Source organism: Phacochoerus africanus, chromosome 2 (genome assembly GCF_016906955.1).
Source record: "Phacochoerus africanus isolate WHEZ1 chromosome 2, ROS_Pafr_v1, whole genome shotgun sequence".
Taxonomy (NCBI): Eukaryota; Metazoa; Chordata; class Mammalia; order Artiodactyla; family Suidae; genus Phacochoerus; species Phacochoerus africanus.
In genome coordinates, this window is record NC_062545.1 from 148,476,200 (window position 1) to 148,497,545 (window position 21,346).

Below are 21,346 nucleotides of genomic sequence, written 5' to 3' on the forward strand. Positions count from 1 at the left end.
GTTAAAATAATGCTATCGGACATTTATAATTAAAACAAACAAAAATAAAACTAAGTAAGTGGTTGGTAAGGTTGTAAATAATGGTAGGTTAAGAAAAATAGATTTACTTAATCTTTAACAAAAAGAAAATGAAGACTTGGTGAAGATTTTATAGGAAATGTCTAAATATGAGCAGTAGGAACTTGAGAAAGAGTTCTTGTAGTGTTTCAGCCATTAGCGAACCCAACTAGCATCCATGAGGAAGTGGGTTGGATCCCTGGCCTCGCTCAGTGGGTTAAGGATGTGGCATTGCTGTGGGCTGTGCTGTAGGTCGCAGATGCGGCTCAGAATCTGTGTTGCTGTGGCTGTGCTGTAGGCCAGTGGCTACAGCTCCAATTCGCCCCCAAGCCTGGGAACCTCCATAGGCCACAAATGCAGCCCTAAAAAGACCAAAAAACAAACAAACAAACAAACTTGAGAAAGCATAAAAAGGCGGCACTGTCGGCTTCTAAATTAACTCACATTGGAGTTCCCATTGTGGCTCAGTGGTTAACGAATCCAACTAGGAACCATGAGGCTGTGGGTTCGACCCCAGCCCTCACTCAGTGGGTTAAGGATCTGGCGCTGCTATGAGCTGTGGTGTAGGTCGCAGATGCGGCTCAGATCTGGTGTTGCTGAGGCTGTGGTATAGGCCAGAGGCTACAGCTCCTATTAGACCCCTAGCCTGGGAACCTCCAAGAAAAGACAATAAATAAATAAATAAATAAATAAATAAATAAATAAATAAAATTAACTCACATTGTACAGCCTAGCCTACCTATTACAGGTATACATACAACCTGCGGTCAGATGTGCAGGCAGTATTCACTGAACACCATTATACTGAAAGCATCATTCCAGGTACTATAATTCTGACTGATCTTGTTATTGTTACAGTTTAATAATTAAAGACAGACAACCAAATAAAAATAAAAGGAAAAAAAATATTCTAGGAGAAGCATATAGTATGTGATTGACCACAAGTAGTCAGCCTCAAAGCACTAAAATAAAACTTAAACTGAGTCACATGGGGCACATGTTTTTGAGCACTGTTCTAGAAATGGGGTGGAGGGTTTCTATGACAGCCCCTAAGGGAGAAGGACTCAGCTGGAAAAGAGCTATGACAGAGAGTCAAGCAAAAGAAGGCCCATAACATATGCCAAGCATTCAGAAAGACTCTTTAGCAAAGCAGGACACTAGCTCTGTGAGTACAAAGTTCTTTCTGTCATAATCAGAATCCCTTTGAACCCTGAGGGCCAAAGGACCGAAATACAAGAGACCAGTGTGGGGGCCAAAGCAGAGGCAGGAGAGGGTCTGGGATAAAGTAACAACAGAGGAACAGGGAACAATAGCGGGGATTCAATACAAGCACAGTTCTTTGGTCTGGCTCATGTAGAAAATATCTTCCGAAGATTATTATGGGGAGGAACTTATATAAAAACTATCTTGGATCTGATCGCTCAAAAATGTATGGAGTTGTGTATATTTATAATAGGAAGTCACTACTTTCTCCTAAAAAATGGAAAAGTTATTATTTACTGAGCATCTACTAAGTGCCAGTCCTGGCCCACATATGATATCTGATGTCTGTCCAATGAGACAGAGTGGCAGGAAACACTGCCCCTATTCAGGCTTAGAGGTGACTCCCGCCGCGTCTCAACAGAAAGCACAGAATCAACACCACGTCTAGGTCCACCCAACTCCAAATCCCTGTGATGTAAAATAACATTACCAAACAGCTTGAACTGCATTGAGGGATTTCACTTGGACACTGGTTGTTCAGTTGTTGGTTTATTGTTAATGATGTTTTGCGAAGTCTCTCTCCTCTGCAGTGCGTGTCCCTGATGTCCCTACTCAGATTTTTTTCCCTGGCTTTCCAGGACTTGTTCCTGGTTCCACATAAACCTCTTACTGGTAAAAAGTCGTGCTTGAACTTGTTTATTAGTTGGTCAGATATTCACCCCTTATGTTTGAATGGGTGTGGCTTGCAGGTTACTCTCACATCTCAGGAAGTTCATAATTTTGCCCCCAGTTTAGTCAGGACTAAAGCTTAGGCATTCTCTCAACTGTTCCTGAGACCACAGCCCTGGGCATAAATACCAACTGCAGGCCAAAGGGAATGCATACGACTCTGTTTCTAAGTTCAGCTCTGCATGAACTGCCCTTGGAAGAGAGCAGGGATTCCAGACACTGTGCCAAGGCCCCAGGGCCAGGAGCTGCTGAAGGATTTGCCTATGTCCCAGAAGCCTTTTAGGTCTGCCTCAAGAAAGAAGCCCCTGGGCAGAGCCAGCTGGGGTAGGCACACAGGGTTGGGTATGATCCCACTGGCCTCCTGCTGGCTGACTCTTTCCCGGTACCTGCCTATGAGGTTTCTGGTGGTGCTGCTCTCTCTCTCCCTGGTGTGTTATCACAGATCCTTCCTTTGAACTGCCGGCCACCAAGCTCTCCATTGTTTTCAGCATTGCCCTGATGTGTGAATTTAGGCAAGCTCTGCTCCCCAAGAAGTCCACAGGGAAAGATGCAAAGATCTCTTTTCATCCCCTGTGCAGAAGCTCTGGGCCTAGGCACAGGAGATGGGTGTGGCACAGCAGTCAGCTTTACCATCAGTGACACCGTGCTTACAAGTGGGCACTGGGGGAGTTGTGGGCCCATCCAAATATGTCACCTCTGCCCTATAAGCAAGGTGGTGGGGGTGGGGGGACCACTAGCTAGGGCTCCAGTATTCCTAGCCTGTCAAGACCAGGACAGGGCTCTTGCCTCTGAGTTGGAGCTGGGCAGCATAAGGAGGTCCAGGGCGCTGGGCCGAGCCCACCCAGTTTGGGGAAAATGAGAGACTGGTGGGCACCCCTCCCAGGGTGAGGCCCTGGCCTCAGCCTGGGAGCTGCAAGAAGATGGAGCCCCTGACTTCCTGGCTGCCCTGGCTTGGAGCAGAAGCTTCCAACACTGGAGCCACGGTAGGTCATGGCTCAAATTCCACAGCATCAACCTATTCTTACCACCAAGAAAGTTCTCAGAGGAATATTAAAACAATTACTATTGAATGATATATAACTGAATACTTAAGATTTATTTCAGGGATTTTCTTCAATGAAAAAAGTCCTCTAGTGGTTTTCAACCAGGAGTGATTTTACCCGCAGGAAACTTCTGGAGACCACTGAGTTTCACAATAGGCACTGGGGGTAGGGGTGGGAGGGGTGCTACTGGCATCTAGTGAGGAGCTGAGGCCAAGAACACTGCTCAACGCCCTTCGGTGTGTTGAGATAGACCATCATGACTAAGAAATATCTGGCCCAAAATGTCAACAGTACTGAAGGTGGCTCCCCGCTCCAGGCCCTTATATTTAAAAAGTAAAAGCTGGAGTTCCCCCTGTGGCTCATAGGCTTAAGAACCCGACTTGTATCCATGAGGATATGGGTTCAATCCCTGGCCTTGCTCAGTGGGTTAAGGATCCAGTGTTGTCACAAGCTGTGGTGCAGATGGCAGATGTGGCTCAGATCCTGAGTTGCTGTGGCTATGGCATAGAGTAGGCAGTTGAAGCTCCAATTAGACCCCTAGCCTGAGAACTCCCAAATGCCGTAGGTATGGCCCTAAAAAGAAAAAAAAATAATAAAAATAAAAATAAAAGCTAGTGTAACACATGGGAAGTTCCCTGGTGGTCTTAGGGTTAGGACTCAGAGCTTTAACCACTGCAGCCTGGGTGTTATTCCTGGTCTAGGATCTGAGCTCTCACATCCAGCCGCTGTAAGCTTGGCGGCAGGGTGGGGAGAGGCTGCTGTAACACAGTGAGAAAAGACAGCCTTGGGCTGAGCACTAGCTCTCTAATTCACTCACTGATGCTCCCTGTCCAGTTACTTCACCCTATTAAGTATTTCATGTGCACAGTGGGAAAAATAAGACTTTGAAGTGGCTGTAAAATTTAGAAGAAAATATTAAAATCTGCCAGTGAATGGAATACATTGGGAACTTATCATTTAGCTAAGGTAGATATGTAAGACTTATCTTCACATGGCTTGGTCTAGTATACCTCTTGCACAATGTTCTAAAACTAAACTAGGTCCATGCAAATCCACATCAACACTAGCCTCACCTTCCCTTGAAGCCCTAGAAGACATGGACTCCTGCACATCTATGAGCATTTTCTTGCTATCTTGCTACACAGAGATACCAAAGGCTTTCTTCTCACAGCCAATACACTTTCAACTAATCACAGCCACCAGCAATTAATACTTAAAATGTGCCCCACTGACCCTCTCACCAGTTACATTTCTTTTGTTTTTCTTTTTTTTAGGGCTGCACCCGTGGCATATGGAGGTTCCCAGGCTAGGGGTCAAATTGGAGCTGTAGGTGCCGGCCTACACCACAGCCACAGCAGTGCTGGATCTGAGCTGCGTCTGCAACCTACACCACAGCAACATTGGATTCTTAACATACTGAGTGAGGCCAGGAATCAAACCTGCGTCCTCATGGATACTAGTAGGGTTTGTTAACCACTGAGCCACTATGGGGACTTCTACATTTCCTTCTTTTAACTACCTATGCCTGGGCATTAGTGTTACCAACATGAATCTAGATTTGTACAGGGTATGCCACTTTTGTAAGACACAGTAAGATGGAGTGCAAAAGAAAACCCTTTCAGTCATCTATTTTATCAACTGAAGATATATCTATGAGACTTTCATCTGATTCAAGTACTTTGAAAAAATATGCAAGTATGCAAATAAAATTTTATGCATTATTTGTCAAAACATTTATGAGGAGAATAACTGAGTGGTTTCAACTAAAAAGGAGTGCAAGAAAATTTGCAGTGCACATTATTTTATATTTAAACCTTTTTCTTAAGACTGATTTTTTTCCTTTTAAATATATGCATGTTTACATATGTCTGGTGTGTGTTTTATAAAGCAAAAAAGCCACTTAAAAGGGGCTGGATTCTAGACTCTGCCTATATATTAGATGGTGTATTGACATATACTTTGAGGTGTCAATGTCAACAGCTCTGCTTGAGGTTTGCTTTCTCTCATATGAAATATAAAAAGGTGAGAATCTTAGAGTCTCTTAAATTTCAAACATTTTGTGTTTCTAAAAGTGAAACTAATACCTTACCTAGAGGTCTATAAACTTATTAAACACTGGACACAATATACTTGCTTTCTTTAAAGTAAAAGGATATGCATCAGGTTAAATAATTAGATGCTATTTTTAAAATTTAGACGAAACTGATGTATTATTTATCTTCAAGTACAGTTAACATCAATAGGCTGGCAGTAACTAATATGATTTAAAGGGAGAGAGAGAGGATGAGCTGTAGCAAAATCAGAAGTATGACCAACTTTACTTATATGAACCATATCTAATAATTTTTTAACAGCAAGCACTAGCTACAACTGATGCCAGTTAAGGCTCAGTAAAAATGAATTATTAAATTGGTCTGCTTATATCCTATTACTGACTTCTTATGAATACTTGATTTTATTTGGTATAATTGACAAGAGTTGACAGCAAAGGACAAGTTTAATGACAATCAAATGAAGATCAACTAGTGTATATGTCACCTAGGAGAACCGCATCAAGTGGTGATAAAGTAATTGATGGGACACTGTGAGACAGAGCACATGAGTCTGTCATACATCGTAATAAGTTACCCTGTAATATATTAGCAGACTGCCTGCCACAGCTCACAAATCCAATAGCTTTGAAAGAGACAGGCTACAGTATGTGCCCAATAAAAGAAAAATAGACATTGACTTTGCATATATAATACCAGATCGTTTGCCATTAAACTTAATTTCTAAATCATTTATATGACTTAATGACTCTGCATGAAATTTTTAAGCTAGTGGCAAGATGAATAGCACCACAGAGAGAATGTGGATGAGTACAGTGTCATTTACCTACCCCTCACCCACTAACAAGTGACAGCTGAGCTATTGTAATATGTCCCAAACACTTAAACTATAATGTCATCACTTAGGAGACAAGTGAAAAAGATATTGGCATTTATAAGAGATTGATGAAAATTAGTTCTAAAGCATTAATTTCTCTTAATACCACTAAAAGAATTGCGTGCATTCAGGAGATATTTGATCTGAATTAAGAAACTGATGAAGCAATTGATTAATTGGAATTTAAGCCATCAGTCACCAGATCCATCAACAGCTTCATTTACATTCTAAACAATCAACTGACAGCCCAACAGAAAACCCTGTATTAATACATAGTCAATACGATGCCACCAAGAGACTCACTGAGCTGTACTGACAAACGCCCAGTGGCTACTGTCCAAACTCAAACATGCTGCACAGATTTGACTTTTGTACTGGCTAGGGTTTAAAGATTCTTAATATAATAGACAATGGATTATCAGGTTTTGCCAAACTGAAAACTTAAAAATAATAATATTAACAGTGTTAGTAGATACACAAAAAATTATGAACATTCATATTTTTAAAAACCAGGCTTTAATTTAAAAACAAATAATTACATAAAGTCAAACAAACAGAATTTCTTTTATTTATTTATTTATTTATCCCGCTGTACAGCATGGGGATCAAGTTATTCTTACATGTATACATTTTTTTTCCCACCCTTTGTTCTGTTGCATTATAAGTATCTAGACATAGTTCTCAATGCTATTCAGCAGGATCTCCTTGTAAATCCAAGTTGTATCTGATAACCCCAAGCTCCCGATCCCTCCCAGTCCCTTCCTCTCCTGTCGGGAAGCCACAAGTCTATTTTCCAAGTCCATGATTTCTTTTCTGTGGAAATGTTCATTTGTGCTGGATATTAGATTCCAGTTATAAGTGATATCATACGGTATTTGTCTTGTCTTTCTGACTCATTTCACTCAGTATGAGAGTCTCTAGTTCCATCCATGTTGCTGCAAATGGCATTATGTCATTTTTTATGGATGAGTAGTATTCCATTGTGTACATATACCACCTCTTCCGAATCCAATCATCTGTCGATGGACATTTGGGTTGTTTCCATGTCCTAACTGTTGTGAATAGTGCTGCAATGAATATGCTGGTGCATGTGTCTCTTTTAAGTAGAGTTTTGTCCAGATATATGCCCAAGAGTGGGACTGCAGGATCATATGGAAGTTCTATGTATAGATTTCTAAGGTATCTCCAAACTGTTCTCCATAGTGGCTATACCAGTTGACATTCCCACCAACAGTGCAGGAGGGTTCCTTTTTCTCCACAACCCCTCCAGCACTTGTTATTTGTGGACTTATTAATGATGGCCATTCTGACTGGTGTGAGGTGGAATCTCATGGTAGTTTTGATTTGCATTTCTCTTATAATCAGCGATGTTGAGCATACTTTCATGTGCTTGTTGGCCATCTGTATATCTTCCTTGGAAAACAGTCTATTCAGGTCTTTTGCCCATTTCTCCATTGATTGATTGGCTTTTTTGCTTTGAGTTGTCTAAGTTACTTATATATTCTAGAGATTAAACCCTTGTCCGTTGCATGATTTGAAACTATTTTCTCCCATTCTGAAAGTTGTCTTTTTGCTTTCTTTTTGGTTTCCTTTGCTGTGCAAAAGCTTTTCAGTTTGATTAGGTCCCATGGGTTTATTTTTGCTCTAATTTCTATTGCTTTGGGAGACTGACCTGAGAAAATATTCATGATGTTGATGTCAGAGAGTGTTTTGCCTATGTTCTCTTATAGGAGTTTGATGGTGTCTTGTCTATATTTAAGTCTTTCAGCCATTTGGAGTTTATTTTGGTGCATGGTGTGAGGGTGTGTTCTAATTTCATTGCTTTGCATGCAGCTGTCCAGGTTTCCCAGCAATGCTTGCTGAATAGATTTCTTTTACCCATTTGATGTTCTTGCCTCTCTTGTCAAAGATTAATTGACCATAGGTGTCAGGGTTTATTTCCGGGTTCTCTATTCTGTTTTGATACCAGTACCACACTGTTTTGATGACTGTGGCTTTGCAATATTGCTTGAAGTCTGGGAGAGTTATGCCTTCTGCTTGGTTTTTGTTTCTCAGGATTGCTTTGGCAATTCTGGGTCTTTTGTGATTCCATATAAATTTTTGAGTTGTTTGTTCTAGTTCTGTGAAAAATGTCATGGGTAATTAGATAGGGATTGCATTGAATCTGTAGATTGCTTTGGGTAGTATGGCCATTTTTACAATATTGATTTTTCCAATCCATGAACATGGAATATCTTTCCATTTCTTTACATCTTCTTTGATTTCTTTGATTAAAGTTTTATACTGCTTGGCATATAAGTCCTTTACCTCCTTGGTCAGGTGTATTCCAAGGTATTTGATTTTTTGAGGTGCAATTTTAAAAGGTAGTGTATTTTTATATTCCTTTTCTAATATTTCATTGCTGGTATACAGAAATGCGACTGACTTCTGAATGTTAATCTTATATCCTGCTACTTTGCTGAATTTATTAATCAGTTCAAGTAGTTTTTGGGTTGAGTTCTTAGGGTTTTCTATGTATAGTATCATGTGATCTGCATACAGTGACAGTTTTATCTCTTCTCTTCCTATTTGTATACCTTTTATTTCTTTTGTTTGTCTAATTACTGTGGCTAGGACTTCTAAAACTATGTTGAATAGCAGTGGTAAGAGTGGGCATCCCTCTCTTGTTCCAGATTTGAGTGAGAAAGCTTACAGTTTTTCTCCATTAAGTATTATATTTGCTGTGGCTTTGCCATAAATGGCCTTGATCATGTTTAGGAATGTTCCCTCTTATACCCACTTTGGCAAGCATTTTGATCATGAATGGATGTTGGACTTTATCAAATGCTTTTTCTGCATCTATTGAGATGATCATATGGTTTTTTACTTTTCTTTTGTTAATGTAGGGCATGATGTTGATTGATTTGCGAATATTGAACCATCCTTGTGAACCTGGGATGAACCCTACCTGGTCATGTTGGCCAATAATTTTCTTTTTTGGTAGTATCTTTGTCTGGTTTTGGAATTAGGGTGATGGTGGCATCATAGAATGTCTTTGGGAGTATTGCTTCTTCTTCAACCTTTTGAAAAAGTTTAAGGAGGATGGGCACCAGATCCTCTTTGTATGTTTGGTAGAATTCGCCTGTGAAGCCATCTGGTCCTGGACTTTTATTTGTAGGGAGTGTTTTTATGACATCTTCAATTTCATTTCTAGTGATCGGTCTGTTCAGTTGGTCTGTTTCTTCTTGATTCACTTTTGGCAGGCTGTAAGATTCTAGAAAATTGTCCATTTCTTCCAGATTGTCAATTTTGTTGGCATATAGTTTGTTCATAGTATTGTCTTATGGTGTTTTGTATTTCTGGTTTTTTGTATTTCTGCAGTATCCATTGTGATTTCTCCTTTTTCATTTCTAATTTTGTTTATTTGGGTTCTTTCTCTCCTCTTCTTAGTGAGTCTACCCAGGGGTTTGTCAATTTTGTTTACCTTCTCAAAGAACCAGCTCTTAGTTTTAATTTTCTCTATTGTTTTTTGAATCTCTATTTTATTGATTTCCTCTTTGATCTTTATAATTTCCTTCCTTCCAAAGAGAATTTCTGAAGCTAAGACTCCTTAATTGAAGCCATTATTACAACACAATTTTTATACAGCTGGGAAGCTATCTGGTCCATCTTAAAAGAGAAGAGAAATATCAAAAAATAGTAATTTGACATTTTAATATGTCTACAAGAGTATTAGTAATTGTTTTAACAATTTAAATTTGAAAGAAAAAAATAATAAAACTGAGGAACATAATAGAACCATAAGTTAAAACAGATTACAGTAAGGTCCTAAAACTGGATCCATAATTAAGTCTCCAGGAATATGTAACAATCAAAAATTTAGCATACGTGTGTATTATGCACATTTTTGTAAGGAACAAAAAGATAATTCTTGGAGTTCCCTTCATGGCGCAGTGGTTAATGAATGCAACCAGGAACCATGAGGTTTGTGGGTTTGGTCCCTGGCCTTGCTCAGTGGGTTAACGACCCAGCCCTGCTGTGAGCTGTAGTGTAGGTCGCAGACGCAGCTCGGATCCCGTGTTGCTGTGGCTCTGGCGTAGGCCAGCAGCTACAGCTCCAATGAGACCCTTAGCCTGGGAACCTCCATACGTTGCGGGAGCGGCCCTAGAAACGGCAAAAAGACAAAATAATAATAATAACAATAATTCTTAAGATTCTCAGAAAGATCCATGACCTCTAAAATATATCATCAGTCTATAGAGAAAAGCTGTCCCTACAACACAGAATACAAAGCAAAATTAGAGAAAAAAAAACATTTTTAAAACAATCATCTTTAAATCAATTTGGATATGATGTTATTTACTTGAAGTTAGCACAATAAAGAGTGTCTCTTTTGCCTAATACCCCAATATTCTATTTATGCTCTGCTATCTCACTATGCCATAACAATGACATGGCAGCTGAGAAAGAATTTCCAAAATTTCAGCAAGGCATTTACGTTTTCCAGCACTCAGACTCTTCCTCTGAAAAATGTACATTTCTAACAATCTTCCAGCTTTAAAGTGCTGGATTTTGCTATTTTATCTTCTAACATAATCTATACAATTTATTTTTTTTAGTTAATTACCTAAAGCCATTTCCATATTTAGGATAATATTCTTAATCTTACATATGTTTCTACCAGAATCACTACAAGGACAATTACTATAAAAGCATTCTCCCAAATGCAAACATTTTTGTTATTCATTATACTGAATACATTTATAAAGACAAACAATGACAAATAAGTAGGTAATATAAATAGGGATGGCAGTGTAAAAATCTCTCAAAACCCATTTCTCTGTAACTGTAATGAGAACATTAGTACTGTCAGAAGCAACTTCTTCGGAACTCTGGAAAATAAGCAAAGACTTGCGCCAATCCCAGGTGCATTTATTCTAGAAACATGGCTAAATCCACCTTAGAGTGAAGTGTACGGTGTTTTGACTTGTCCCATTTCCAATACCCTGCCCCCCTCCCTAGCCAAACTCCATCATAACTGAGAAAAGCCAACAGTCTAGTAGCCAATAAGGGGAAAAAACCAGGGCCAGGACTCCCAAACCCCATGTCCAGAGAACAGTAGTCACCTGACCAGGTTGGGCTTGTCTGGACTGGACCCAAACCATAGCTCATTCACTGAGAATGGTGTTTCTCCTGGAATGTTTGTCAAAAATAATGGGTGGCAGTTGTTTAATATCACAGCTACCTTAGGTAGTGATAAAGCTGGGGTAAACAACAAGCTGACCAAAAAATGTAAAAGAAAAGCTGAAAAACTGAATGACAAGGGAGCTTTCAAAAGCTTTAACATATTCCTGAGAGTCCAGAAGGCCACCTACTAGTACAGGGCTGCACACATGCCCATGAAAACCAGAGAGTCCCAAATCTCTCATACCTGGCTGACCTTGAGGCTCTGTACAAGCAAGAAGTGAAGGGGAAGGCAGAGGTGTTAGCTGCTTGCTATAGCTCTGCAGGCGTTAAGGGAACACTAGCTATTGTAAAAGATAACTTTGCAACTTTGGTACTTAAGAAATCATACTTCTCTATCATATATAGTCCATTTGATAATGGAACGGGAGGGGACTCTGTTCCACAAGTCACTAAGGAACTAGATAGAGGGAAGCTCTGCCATCTTTAACAGGTTACTCTAGTCACAGACATCTAGCCTGTGCAGGGAAGAGAAGAGTAGATGGCTGCAGAGGAGGATAGAGCCAGGGAAGGAAGTGGTACACATGACTTTCAGCCAGACCTTAGGGCATGGCCCCATCTACCTGGACGGGAAAGGGCAAAGGGCTGGAAAAGTAGCTCTCCAGCCTCAGCTCCATACCAAAACCAAACCTCCCATTAAGTAGCACACAATGAAGTAAATGTATCAAGTGTAGAGAGGTCACTTGATTACTAGGCATAACTAAATTTTCCTGTTAATGGCAGCCTCATCTTAGGATGTAAATAATCAAACTAAAGTTGGAGAAAAGAGAACATATTTTTCTTCTTCTGACTTAAATGTTCTTTTAAAAATGCTGTTTAGAAATGAAGAAAAAAACTAAACTAAATCAACAACTCTAAAATTTAACCATGTCCTTTCTAGAGTTTTTAAGCTACAAGTAATAGGTATGCTGAGCTTCCAAAACAAAAATAACATGCTAAATTTCCCATAAAAATATTATTTATTTATTCAACAAAGTCAGAGGTGTAAGGCATAAACAGCTTTGGATATCACTTGAATAAACCTCCCATCATTTTAGAGATGATGAAAATGGATGACCACATAGCTAGCTAGGTCATGGAATTAGGCCTAATTGGCCAAAGCAGGCTAGATTTTAGGTTTCCTGATTTCCAACTGATGGTTCTTCTCCTTGACCACACGAGGCTTCCTTTTCATAATCCCTTTTGCACCTTCTTATTCTTTAAAGCTCGGGTCATATAAATATCATTTCTTTTATGAAGCCCATCTCAACTCACCTAGGCAAACTGTCTGCTCCCTCATGCTACCTTCACATGTCTTTTAATATTTATATTACCTGTACAACCAGAGCATTGCTAAGTGTCAATGCATGTACTTCTATAAATAAGTACATCATGAACGCTTTGAAGGGAGCAACTCAATTTTACTCCCTTTTGTATCCTAAGCAACAAGTAGTGCCTGGCACATAGTTAAGTGCTAAATAAATGTTTGCTGAATGATGAATAAAACTACAAATGCAGAATAGCAATAAAATTTTGAGCAATATCATTTAATATTTAGACATCAAAATGGATTTGATATATAGATTCTGATAGGATTGTATTTCTTAAACAAACATATTAAACAGTAAATCAGTGCTTTAAACATCAACAGTTAAATGCTTTATAAATTAATGAATTTAATATATTATCAAAGAAAAATTCTTATAAGAATAAATTTAACTGTTATCTTTCAAAATGAAACTTAAATTGCCAAAGTACCAATTACCAGCAATATAAATAAAAATAAAAATACCTGCTTTTTCTGATGTCCTAAGAAATACCATGTCCGATGGAATTCTTTGATTCTGCAGAATAATATAAAATATTAATTATCTTTATGCAATTTTATAAATTAACACAATTCCATTCCAAAGGAGAAATAGTTACTAAAACAACTAAAATAATGTCATAATTCAACTCTATGCTGAAACAATTAACATTTATAATTTATGTAACAAATATGAATATTTTAATTCATATTTAATTAGAGAACTCTGAGGTTTTTTTCCCCCATCAATGAACCATGTAAGTGGCATTTAGGGATGACTTGAACACTGCTCCATTTCTGAAAAAATGTGAAATATTGCCATTTCTGTGGCCTCTGCTGTACCTCAACTCATACATATAATAGAGAAGTTATTGCCTTATACAGAATTATGTACTCCCTGTAAGACTAAATGACCTGGAAAGTGAGGATAGTGTTCTTCTAACACCTAACACAAAACAAAGCATACCAAAAACAAAACACAGTAAATGCTGAAAAGCACAACTGAGCAAACAAGAACTACACAAGAACTACACAAATTTGAGGAGATATTCAGATACTCTTTTTTTCTGGCCATGCCCATGGTTTGTGAAAGTTCCTGGGCCAGGGATTAAACCTGTGCTACAGCAGTGATCTGAGCCACTGTAGTGAAAACACTGGACCTTAACTCACTGTGTCACAGGAGAACTCCTGAGGAGATATTCTTTTAAAAGGTAGAAAAGGAGAAAAACTCAAAGGTCACTACTCATACACTTATCTAATCGCTACTACTATTAATGATTAGTATTTTAGTATTACTAATAATTAGAATAATTAGTTGGGAAAGCTATATAAAAGTAAAGAAAAATATATAATTATAAGAATGTTTCATATAATTTCATGAATTATTTCTATTTTTGAGACTTAAGCAAAGATTTATCTATATACAATAAAGAAATGAATTACTTAATCAGCAAGCAACAAAAATAAATATAAGTTGTTAAAGCTAAGAAAAGTGTGCTGTAGAACAGAACGAATGAACAAAGAAGGCAATTATTAAGATCTAAACTCTCAGGTGAATGGAGAAATCACAAAGGAAATTAGAAAATATTGTTAACAAAATGGTAATAAAAACATATCAAAAAGTGGAACACAGTCAAAGACTGGAAAATGATAAGAGGAAAATATACACAATTAAACTGCACAGACTAGAAAAGGGAGGCTAAAAATACACAAAGAACTAAATATCCCTTTATTTTTTGGTCTTTTTAGGGCCATGCCCATGGCATATGGAAGTTCCCAGGCTAGGGGTTGAATCAGGAGCTGCAGCTGACAACCTACACCACAGCCACAGCAACACTGGATCCAAGCCATGTCTGCAAACTACACCACAGCTCATGGCAATGCCAGATCCTTAATGCACTGAGCAAGGCCAGCAATCAAACCCACATCCTCATGGATACTAGTCGGGATTGTTACTGCTGAGCCATGATGGGAACTCCTAAATAGCCACTTAAAAGCAAGAGAAAAAAAACACAGCCAATGAATCCCAGAGAAAGTACAAGGATGTAAGCAAATATAAGAGCAAAACTAATGACACAGAAAATAAAAACATCTTTACCAATAACAAAGAGCAAGAGCGTAAATATTTTTTAAAAATAGGCCATTTTGGTAATAAGAAAAAAGCAGCATTAGAATAAAACTGATAAAACATGGGCAAGTCCTCTGAACAAAAAACTGTAAAATGTTCCTGAATGAAATTAAATAAACTCTTAGTAAAAAGAACATAACAATTCTGAAATGAAAATCTATAGTACCGCAAAGATGTGAAGTGGCCATAAACTATCTATACATTCAACACAAACCCAGAGTCTTAACATGGTTTTTTGGTGGAACTGACAAGACATTCCTGATATTTACAGAGAAACATAAAGGCCAAGAATGACTGAGACAAGTGTGAGGAACAACAATGGAGGGCTGACTTTACAATTTAACAAAGCTGGATGTTAAACTACAGTAATAGGACAAGATGGTATTCCACCAAGAGAGAAATTATAAATCAACGTAAAGGCAAAGAACCCAGAAGTCATCCCCCACACATATAGACATCAGGTTTATAAGAGAGTCGGCACTGCAGACATCCTGTCAATACGCAGCGCTGAGAATATCAGATAACCCTGAAGATGAGAAGAGGCCACACCCTGCCTCTATTACTGAAAGAGGAAATCTACTCTACATGAACAACACTGCTAAATGTCCAAGTCAAAACAACAAAACCTAAAAAATAATACAGAAGAATATTTTCATGACTTTTTGGTAGGAAGAGATGTCTGAAATATGACTCCTTACTCCTACCACCAAAAAAAAATTTTTTTAAAACCTAGTTAAATGAAAAGATTAATCTGGTAGACTTCATTAAAATTAAGAATCTCTGTTCCATAAAGCACACTAGGAAGGAAAAGATATTTGCAACATAAAAGTAATAAAGGACTCCCATACAGAATACTTGAAGGTCTGCAAACTATTAAGAAAGGATAACTCAGAAGAAAAATAGCAAGAGATTCTCAAAAGGCTCTTCCTAAACAAGAATCCAAAATCATATGAAAAGGTATCTAATTTTGTTAGTTTTCGAAAAAAATGCACATTAAAGCCACAACTACTACTTACATACAGGAAATGGTAAATTTTAAAGGTTGGCAATGCCGAGTACTGACAAACATGAATAATGGAAAATCGTACCTCTGATGTGAGTATAACTTGACGCATCATTTTGCAAAATCATTTGCAGGAGGTACACAAGTGGAATATACACACTCTCCAAAATCCAACAGGTCCACTTTTCAGTATACATGCAGCAACAGCATGTGCATGTGTGAGCCAAAAGCCATGGTTAAATATGACACAGTATCATTCCTAACAAGAAAAACTTAGAAGCAACCCAAGTAGGCATACCATGTAACAACAAAATGAATTACAGCTGCACACACCATGGAAGAATCTCATAATCAGTATTGATCAAAATAAGCACCTGCCCAAACACAGTTCCACCCACTGAATTTTCTAGGTGTCCTGGGTGAAAATCAATTACCCACAAATTTAATGCTTTATTTATGGACTCTTTTTTTTTTTTTGTCTTTTTGCCTTTTCTAGGGCCGCTTCCTGCGGCATATGGAGGTTCCCAGGCTAGGGGTCGAATCGAAGCTGTAGCCGCCAGCCTATGCCAGAGCCAAAGCAACACGGGATCTGAGCCGTGTCTGCAACCTACACCACAGCTCAGGGCAATGCCGGATCCTTAACCCACTGAGCAAGGCCAAGGACCGAACCCGCAAACCTCATGGTTCCTAGTCGGATTTGTTAACCACTGAGCCGCAATGGGAACTCCCAAAAAAGTGTTAAAATGTCTGTGCCACAACAGGAACTCCTATTTATGGACTCTTTTAAACTTTTGATTTATGCCAGTTCCATACTGTCCTGATTACTGTAACTGTAAGTTTGGAAATGGAGAAGTGTGAATACTCCACTTTTGCTCATATTTAAAAAAATTGTTTTGGCTATTCTGAATCTCTTGTATTTCCATATGAATTTTAGAATCAGTCTGTCAGTTTCTACTAAGAAGCCAGGGAGGATGTCAGGAGAGACAGAACTGAATTTATACATGGATTTGGAAGTACTACCCTTGTAACAACAGAACACTTCTAACCCATGAACATGGGATGTCTTTCCATTCATTTAGGTCTTCCTTACTATATTTCATTTTTTTTTTTCTTTTTAGGACTGCATCTGTGGCAAATGGAAGTTCCTGGGCTAGGGGTCAAATCAGAGCTGCAGCTCCAGGCCTATGCCATAGCCACCAGATCGAGCCACATCTGAGACCTACACCACAGTTTGCAGCAATGCCAGGTCCTTAACCCACTGAATGAGGCCAGGAACTAGAAGTTTAAACTCAGATGCAGTGAACATTGAGGCCTACATCATTCTCTTTCCACTTTCTGTCCCAGGTTGCTCCCCTCTTATCTTCTACAACTGCTGACATCTGAGACACTGAGCTCAATCTGATTACCACCATTCTTTGAAATATTCATAAAATGAATACTAATGTACCAATTTTAATTCCATGTTTAGATACAAAATTACAATTATCCTACAACATAACATAAAATCCACTACAGAAATACCCAAACACTGATTTCTAAGTAGAAACATGGTTAAATAAAAGAGAAATTGCTTTTCTGGTTAGTGGTAAGCATTATCAGAATTTTTAAATAAAAAGTAAAAGGACAAAGCCATTTGCTACCAATCTGCTACTTCCTTATGATGGTTATGTCAATCGGCGAGAAAAAAACCTTTCGTCACTACAAAAATCACAAGACTGGCTTAACAAATATCATGAACCCACTACTAAAAAATTAGCATTTCACAGTAATTATTGGAAACTACATATCAAATTTCTGAATATTCAAAATTTTCTAGGTAAGTAAAACATATGAAAAGATTTTATATAAAAATGGATGTAAAATTGGAAAATAAAAAACTAAATCAGGTAAGCGGAGCCACTCCTATTTTTTTAGTAAGCAGAAATGCTTTCTAAAGGTTAGTGAAAATATTTTATAAGTATTTCTTCTAGCTTTGCCACCAAATCTTTTTTTTTTTTCCTGGCTTATTTATTTATTTAAATTCTTTTTATTGTTATTTCCCCCACTACAATTTTTTTTCTACTATACAGCACGGTGACCCAGTTACACATACATGTATATATTCTTTTTTCTCACATTATCATGCTCCATCAGAAGTGACTAGACATTAGTTCCCAGTGCTACACAGCAGGATCTCATTGCTAATCCATTCCAAAAGCAAGAGTTTGCATCTATTAACCCCAAGCTCCCAATCCATCCTGCCACCAAATCTTTAAATTTAGAGCAGTGTAGGGTACAACACACATGCTCATATACATATAACACTGGAATATCATCCACAACATGCTACTCACTGGACACCGAAGTGACAAACACAGAGGTACGACCAGCACATCAAAGGGAAACCTTCACCTGGATGTCTACAAAGGCCTGTGTCTCTCACCAATCTTTCTTCCTAGTGGGGAACACACCTGTGAGGCCAGAGACACTGAAGAGTAACACCCAGAAACAGATGCTGAGTTCTCTTTCACATCTGTCTGTCTAATGAGATGGCCAAGAGGGGCTCACCTGTTAATCAGTAAAATGGGAGAACTATAGGAAGATAAGAAGGCGAGTACCTTGCTCCACCAAACTAAACAGCAAAGGTAAGGAAAAAGGGTAAACAGGAAAGTAAACAATAAACAGAGTCCATGTGACTCATGAAGAGAATCTCTTCCAACCTTCAAACTCCAAAACACACACTATATATCCTCTTCAAAGTCAAGAGGAAAACCAAAGGTGACAGGGCATCACTTCGGGGACTAGATCTCAAAGACTGTGGTCCATTCTGCTACCACTGACACTCTCTCTCCCTTCCTGCCAGCAGACTGCTGGTGAGCTGCCCTGTTGAGAGGTCCATGTGGCCAGGAACAAGGGCGGCCTTGGGCCACCAGCTCATAGAACTGAGGCCCTGACTCCAAGAGGCACCAAGCATGGTAACAGCCCCAAGAATGAGACAGGCATCAGCTACAGCCCAGAGGGGCCAGAGGCAATGGCTACTAGGCTGAAACCTGCCACACACACCCTGACTGGAGCCTTCAGAGGGGCCCCAAGCCAGGAAGTACAGCTAGGCTGCACTCAGATTCCTGACCACAGAAAACAAATGTTGGGTTTTTTTAAATACTGCATCGAAATTTATATGATAATATAACATATGGCTCAGCCATCTCTTGTCAGCATTTATCCTAGAGAAACCCGCAAAGATACATGTACATATTCATTATAGCATTTTTTAATAGCAGAAAAGAAAAACCATCCAAAATCTAACAATGCACCAAAAGTTAGTAACTTATTGTGTCCATGTAATTGAATACTACATAAATAATTTGCAAATCGGTTATGTTTAATTTGCTCCCATTCTGTAAAATCACACATTTTCTGTGTGGCGATCAATGTAACAAGATGAAGACCACTCTTGTCTTGAGGAAGTAGGCTTCCTTTACTAAACAGCTCCGCGAGGTGGCTCAGGCTGCGTGCGTTCCCACGTGGTTCCCATGTGGATGTCGGCTGGTACCAACGGCTCAAACTACGCTGTTTAAGAGGCCTTATTAAAATGCGGCATTTTCTATCTTTAAGTGTTGTTCTACAGCCTTAAAAAAGACCATGCACTCAGTCAGCACTCCTCAGGAAACCTGTGTGTGCAGGTTCTACGCACAGAGCCCACACAGTCACACTCCGGGCCAGCAGTGGCTAGTCGATGGCCACCTCTGACCACCACGAGGTTTTTTAATGGCTTCTTCCCACACTGACCTCAACTTTTTCTTTCTAATCCTCTTTTACTTCCATTTACCTTTCCTTCTTTAAGTTTTTAAGCCATGAGATTTAATATCCGATAATTACGTATATCTATCTGTAAAAGGAAGCTCTAGAATTGAAACATGTTCTGTTATAAATAGGTTCTAACTAATACAGTTTTTTTGGTCAAAAGACAATTCTGACAATGCAACATTAAACAGTTAACATGTCTTATTTTAGACAAAAACATGACTTTACCTACACACACTGAAAAGTACTTTAGCAAAACAGACTATATAAAATTCTAGTTTTTTTCTTCATATATATCAAATCTTACACAAAGATGATAAGATTTAAAATAACTGTCTCAAATAATTTCCTTCAGATTCAAAAGTTACTTGCAATAAGGCTAAATGTTAATAACTGGTATATACAAGTCTAAAATATATTAAAAATGCGTCAACCTTTTCCACTATGATGAGGTCTCCAACTTGTATGTCTGAACTCTTAACTTGCACTTTACCTTAAAAAAAAGAAGAAGTATAATCAACTCAGGGAAATAATAGCACACCAGAGTTAAACTTTCAGTTGATAAATAATACTTTAGAAATAACTTTGGGAGGAAAAATATTAGAAATTTATCTGTACTATACTTTTAAAATTATTTTCAGATATACATAGTTGCTAAAAATTAAATTCTCTCAGTCAACTCCCAAATATAATTTACTATCCCCCAACAAAGAATGTGTGGGAATGAGGAAGAAGATTCCTTTTGAAAGGTTCTTCCCATATCTGCCATTATTTCAGGTCTGAGTCAAGTTACAGATGATCAAAAATAGCACTAAATTATTTGATGACTGAAGCTGAATAACATGGAGATGTAAAGTCCTTACATTAATATTGTGAATGGCAGAGTTCCTGTGGTGGCTCAGTGGTTAAGAACCGACTAGTGTCCATGAGGATGCAGGTTCGATCCCTGGCCTTGCTCAGTGGGTTAAGGATCCAACCTTGCTGTGAGCTGTGGTCACAGACGCTGCTTGGATCCTGCATTGCTGTGGCTGTGATGTAGGCTGGCAGCTACATCTCCGATTTGACCCCTAGCCTGGGAACCTCCATATGCCACGGGTATGGCCCTAAAAAGACAAAGACAAAAAAAAAAAAAAAAAAAAAAACAACTATGAATGGCATTGATTGGCACATAACTGATATAAATAAAGAAAATTATATGTAGAATCACCCTCCACTACTATGTTCACAGAGGTCAGGAGTGAAAACTAAGGTCTAAAGCTTTACACAAAAAGTGGTGCTTCTACATGGTATACCGTAAATTTGTCATCATGGATACAGTTTCTATCCGTTTACAGAACCTAGCATACAAATCTACATAACGTTAGTGCCATGGGATAGAGACACTGACGTGGACAGTGTGAGGCCGTCCCACAGAATTGGTGAGGCTGGGTTGGGCTCTTTCTCCCTAGTCTCCTCCCTCCCTCCCTCCTGTCTCCCGTTTCTCTCCCCACTTCCCTTGCTCCCCGACTCCATCTTTGTCTTCCTCCATCAATCTCCCTTTTAGGACCAGCAACAGCCCTGTGGATCTATTTCTACATTTTTGTAACTACTGTTTTGACACGAGAAAAGGTCCACTTCTTTCATATTCAATTTATTCTGAAAGCTAACTGAATTAAGTTCACGTTACATTATCAAAAACTAACATACCAGTCATTACACTGACTTTCAGACCACCCACATCACCTTATTATAAAGCCTGATTTCCTAAATACATCTTAAAGCAGCTGAATAGAACCATACCAGTAACTAATGATTTGTTTTGAGGATATCAAAAAGTTTCATAAATACTATGTTATATATTTTTGCCTTTAAATTTTTCCACGTGGAGTTCTCGCTGTGGCTCAGCAGTTAGCGAACCCGACTAGCATCCATAAGGACACAGGTTCGATCCCTGGCCTCACTGAGTGGGTTAAGGATCTGACATC

The 21,346-nt window shown here is 38.6% G+C and overlaps 1 protein-coding gene across 4 annotated transcripts in view; it reads right to left on the bottom strand.

Moving 5' to 3' along the window:
- Positions 1-21,346, bottom strand: part of ATP9B (ATPase phospholipid transporting 9B (putative)) — a 196,314-nt gene that overhangs the window by 137,202 nt on the left and 37,766 nt on the right. For 3 of the 4 annotated variants that reach the window (XM_047766914.1, XM_047766915.1, XM_047766916.1), the window contains 2 exons: positions 19,817-19,875; positions 12,955-13,006 (listed from right to left, as the gene is read on the bottom strand). In XM_047766914.1, coding sequence (XP_047622870.1) covers positions 12,955-13,006; positions 19,817-19,875 — 111 coding nt within the window. The remainder of the gene's footprint in view (positions 1-12,954; positions 13,007-19,816; positions 19,876-21,346) is intronic. The other variant, XM_047766917.1, reaches the window with a different exon arrangement.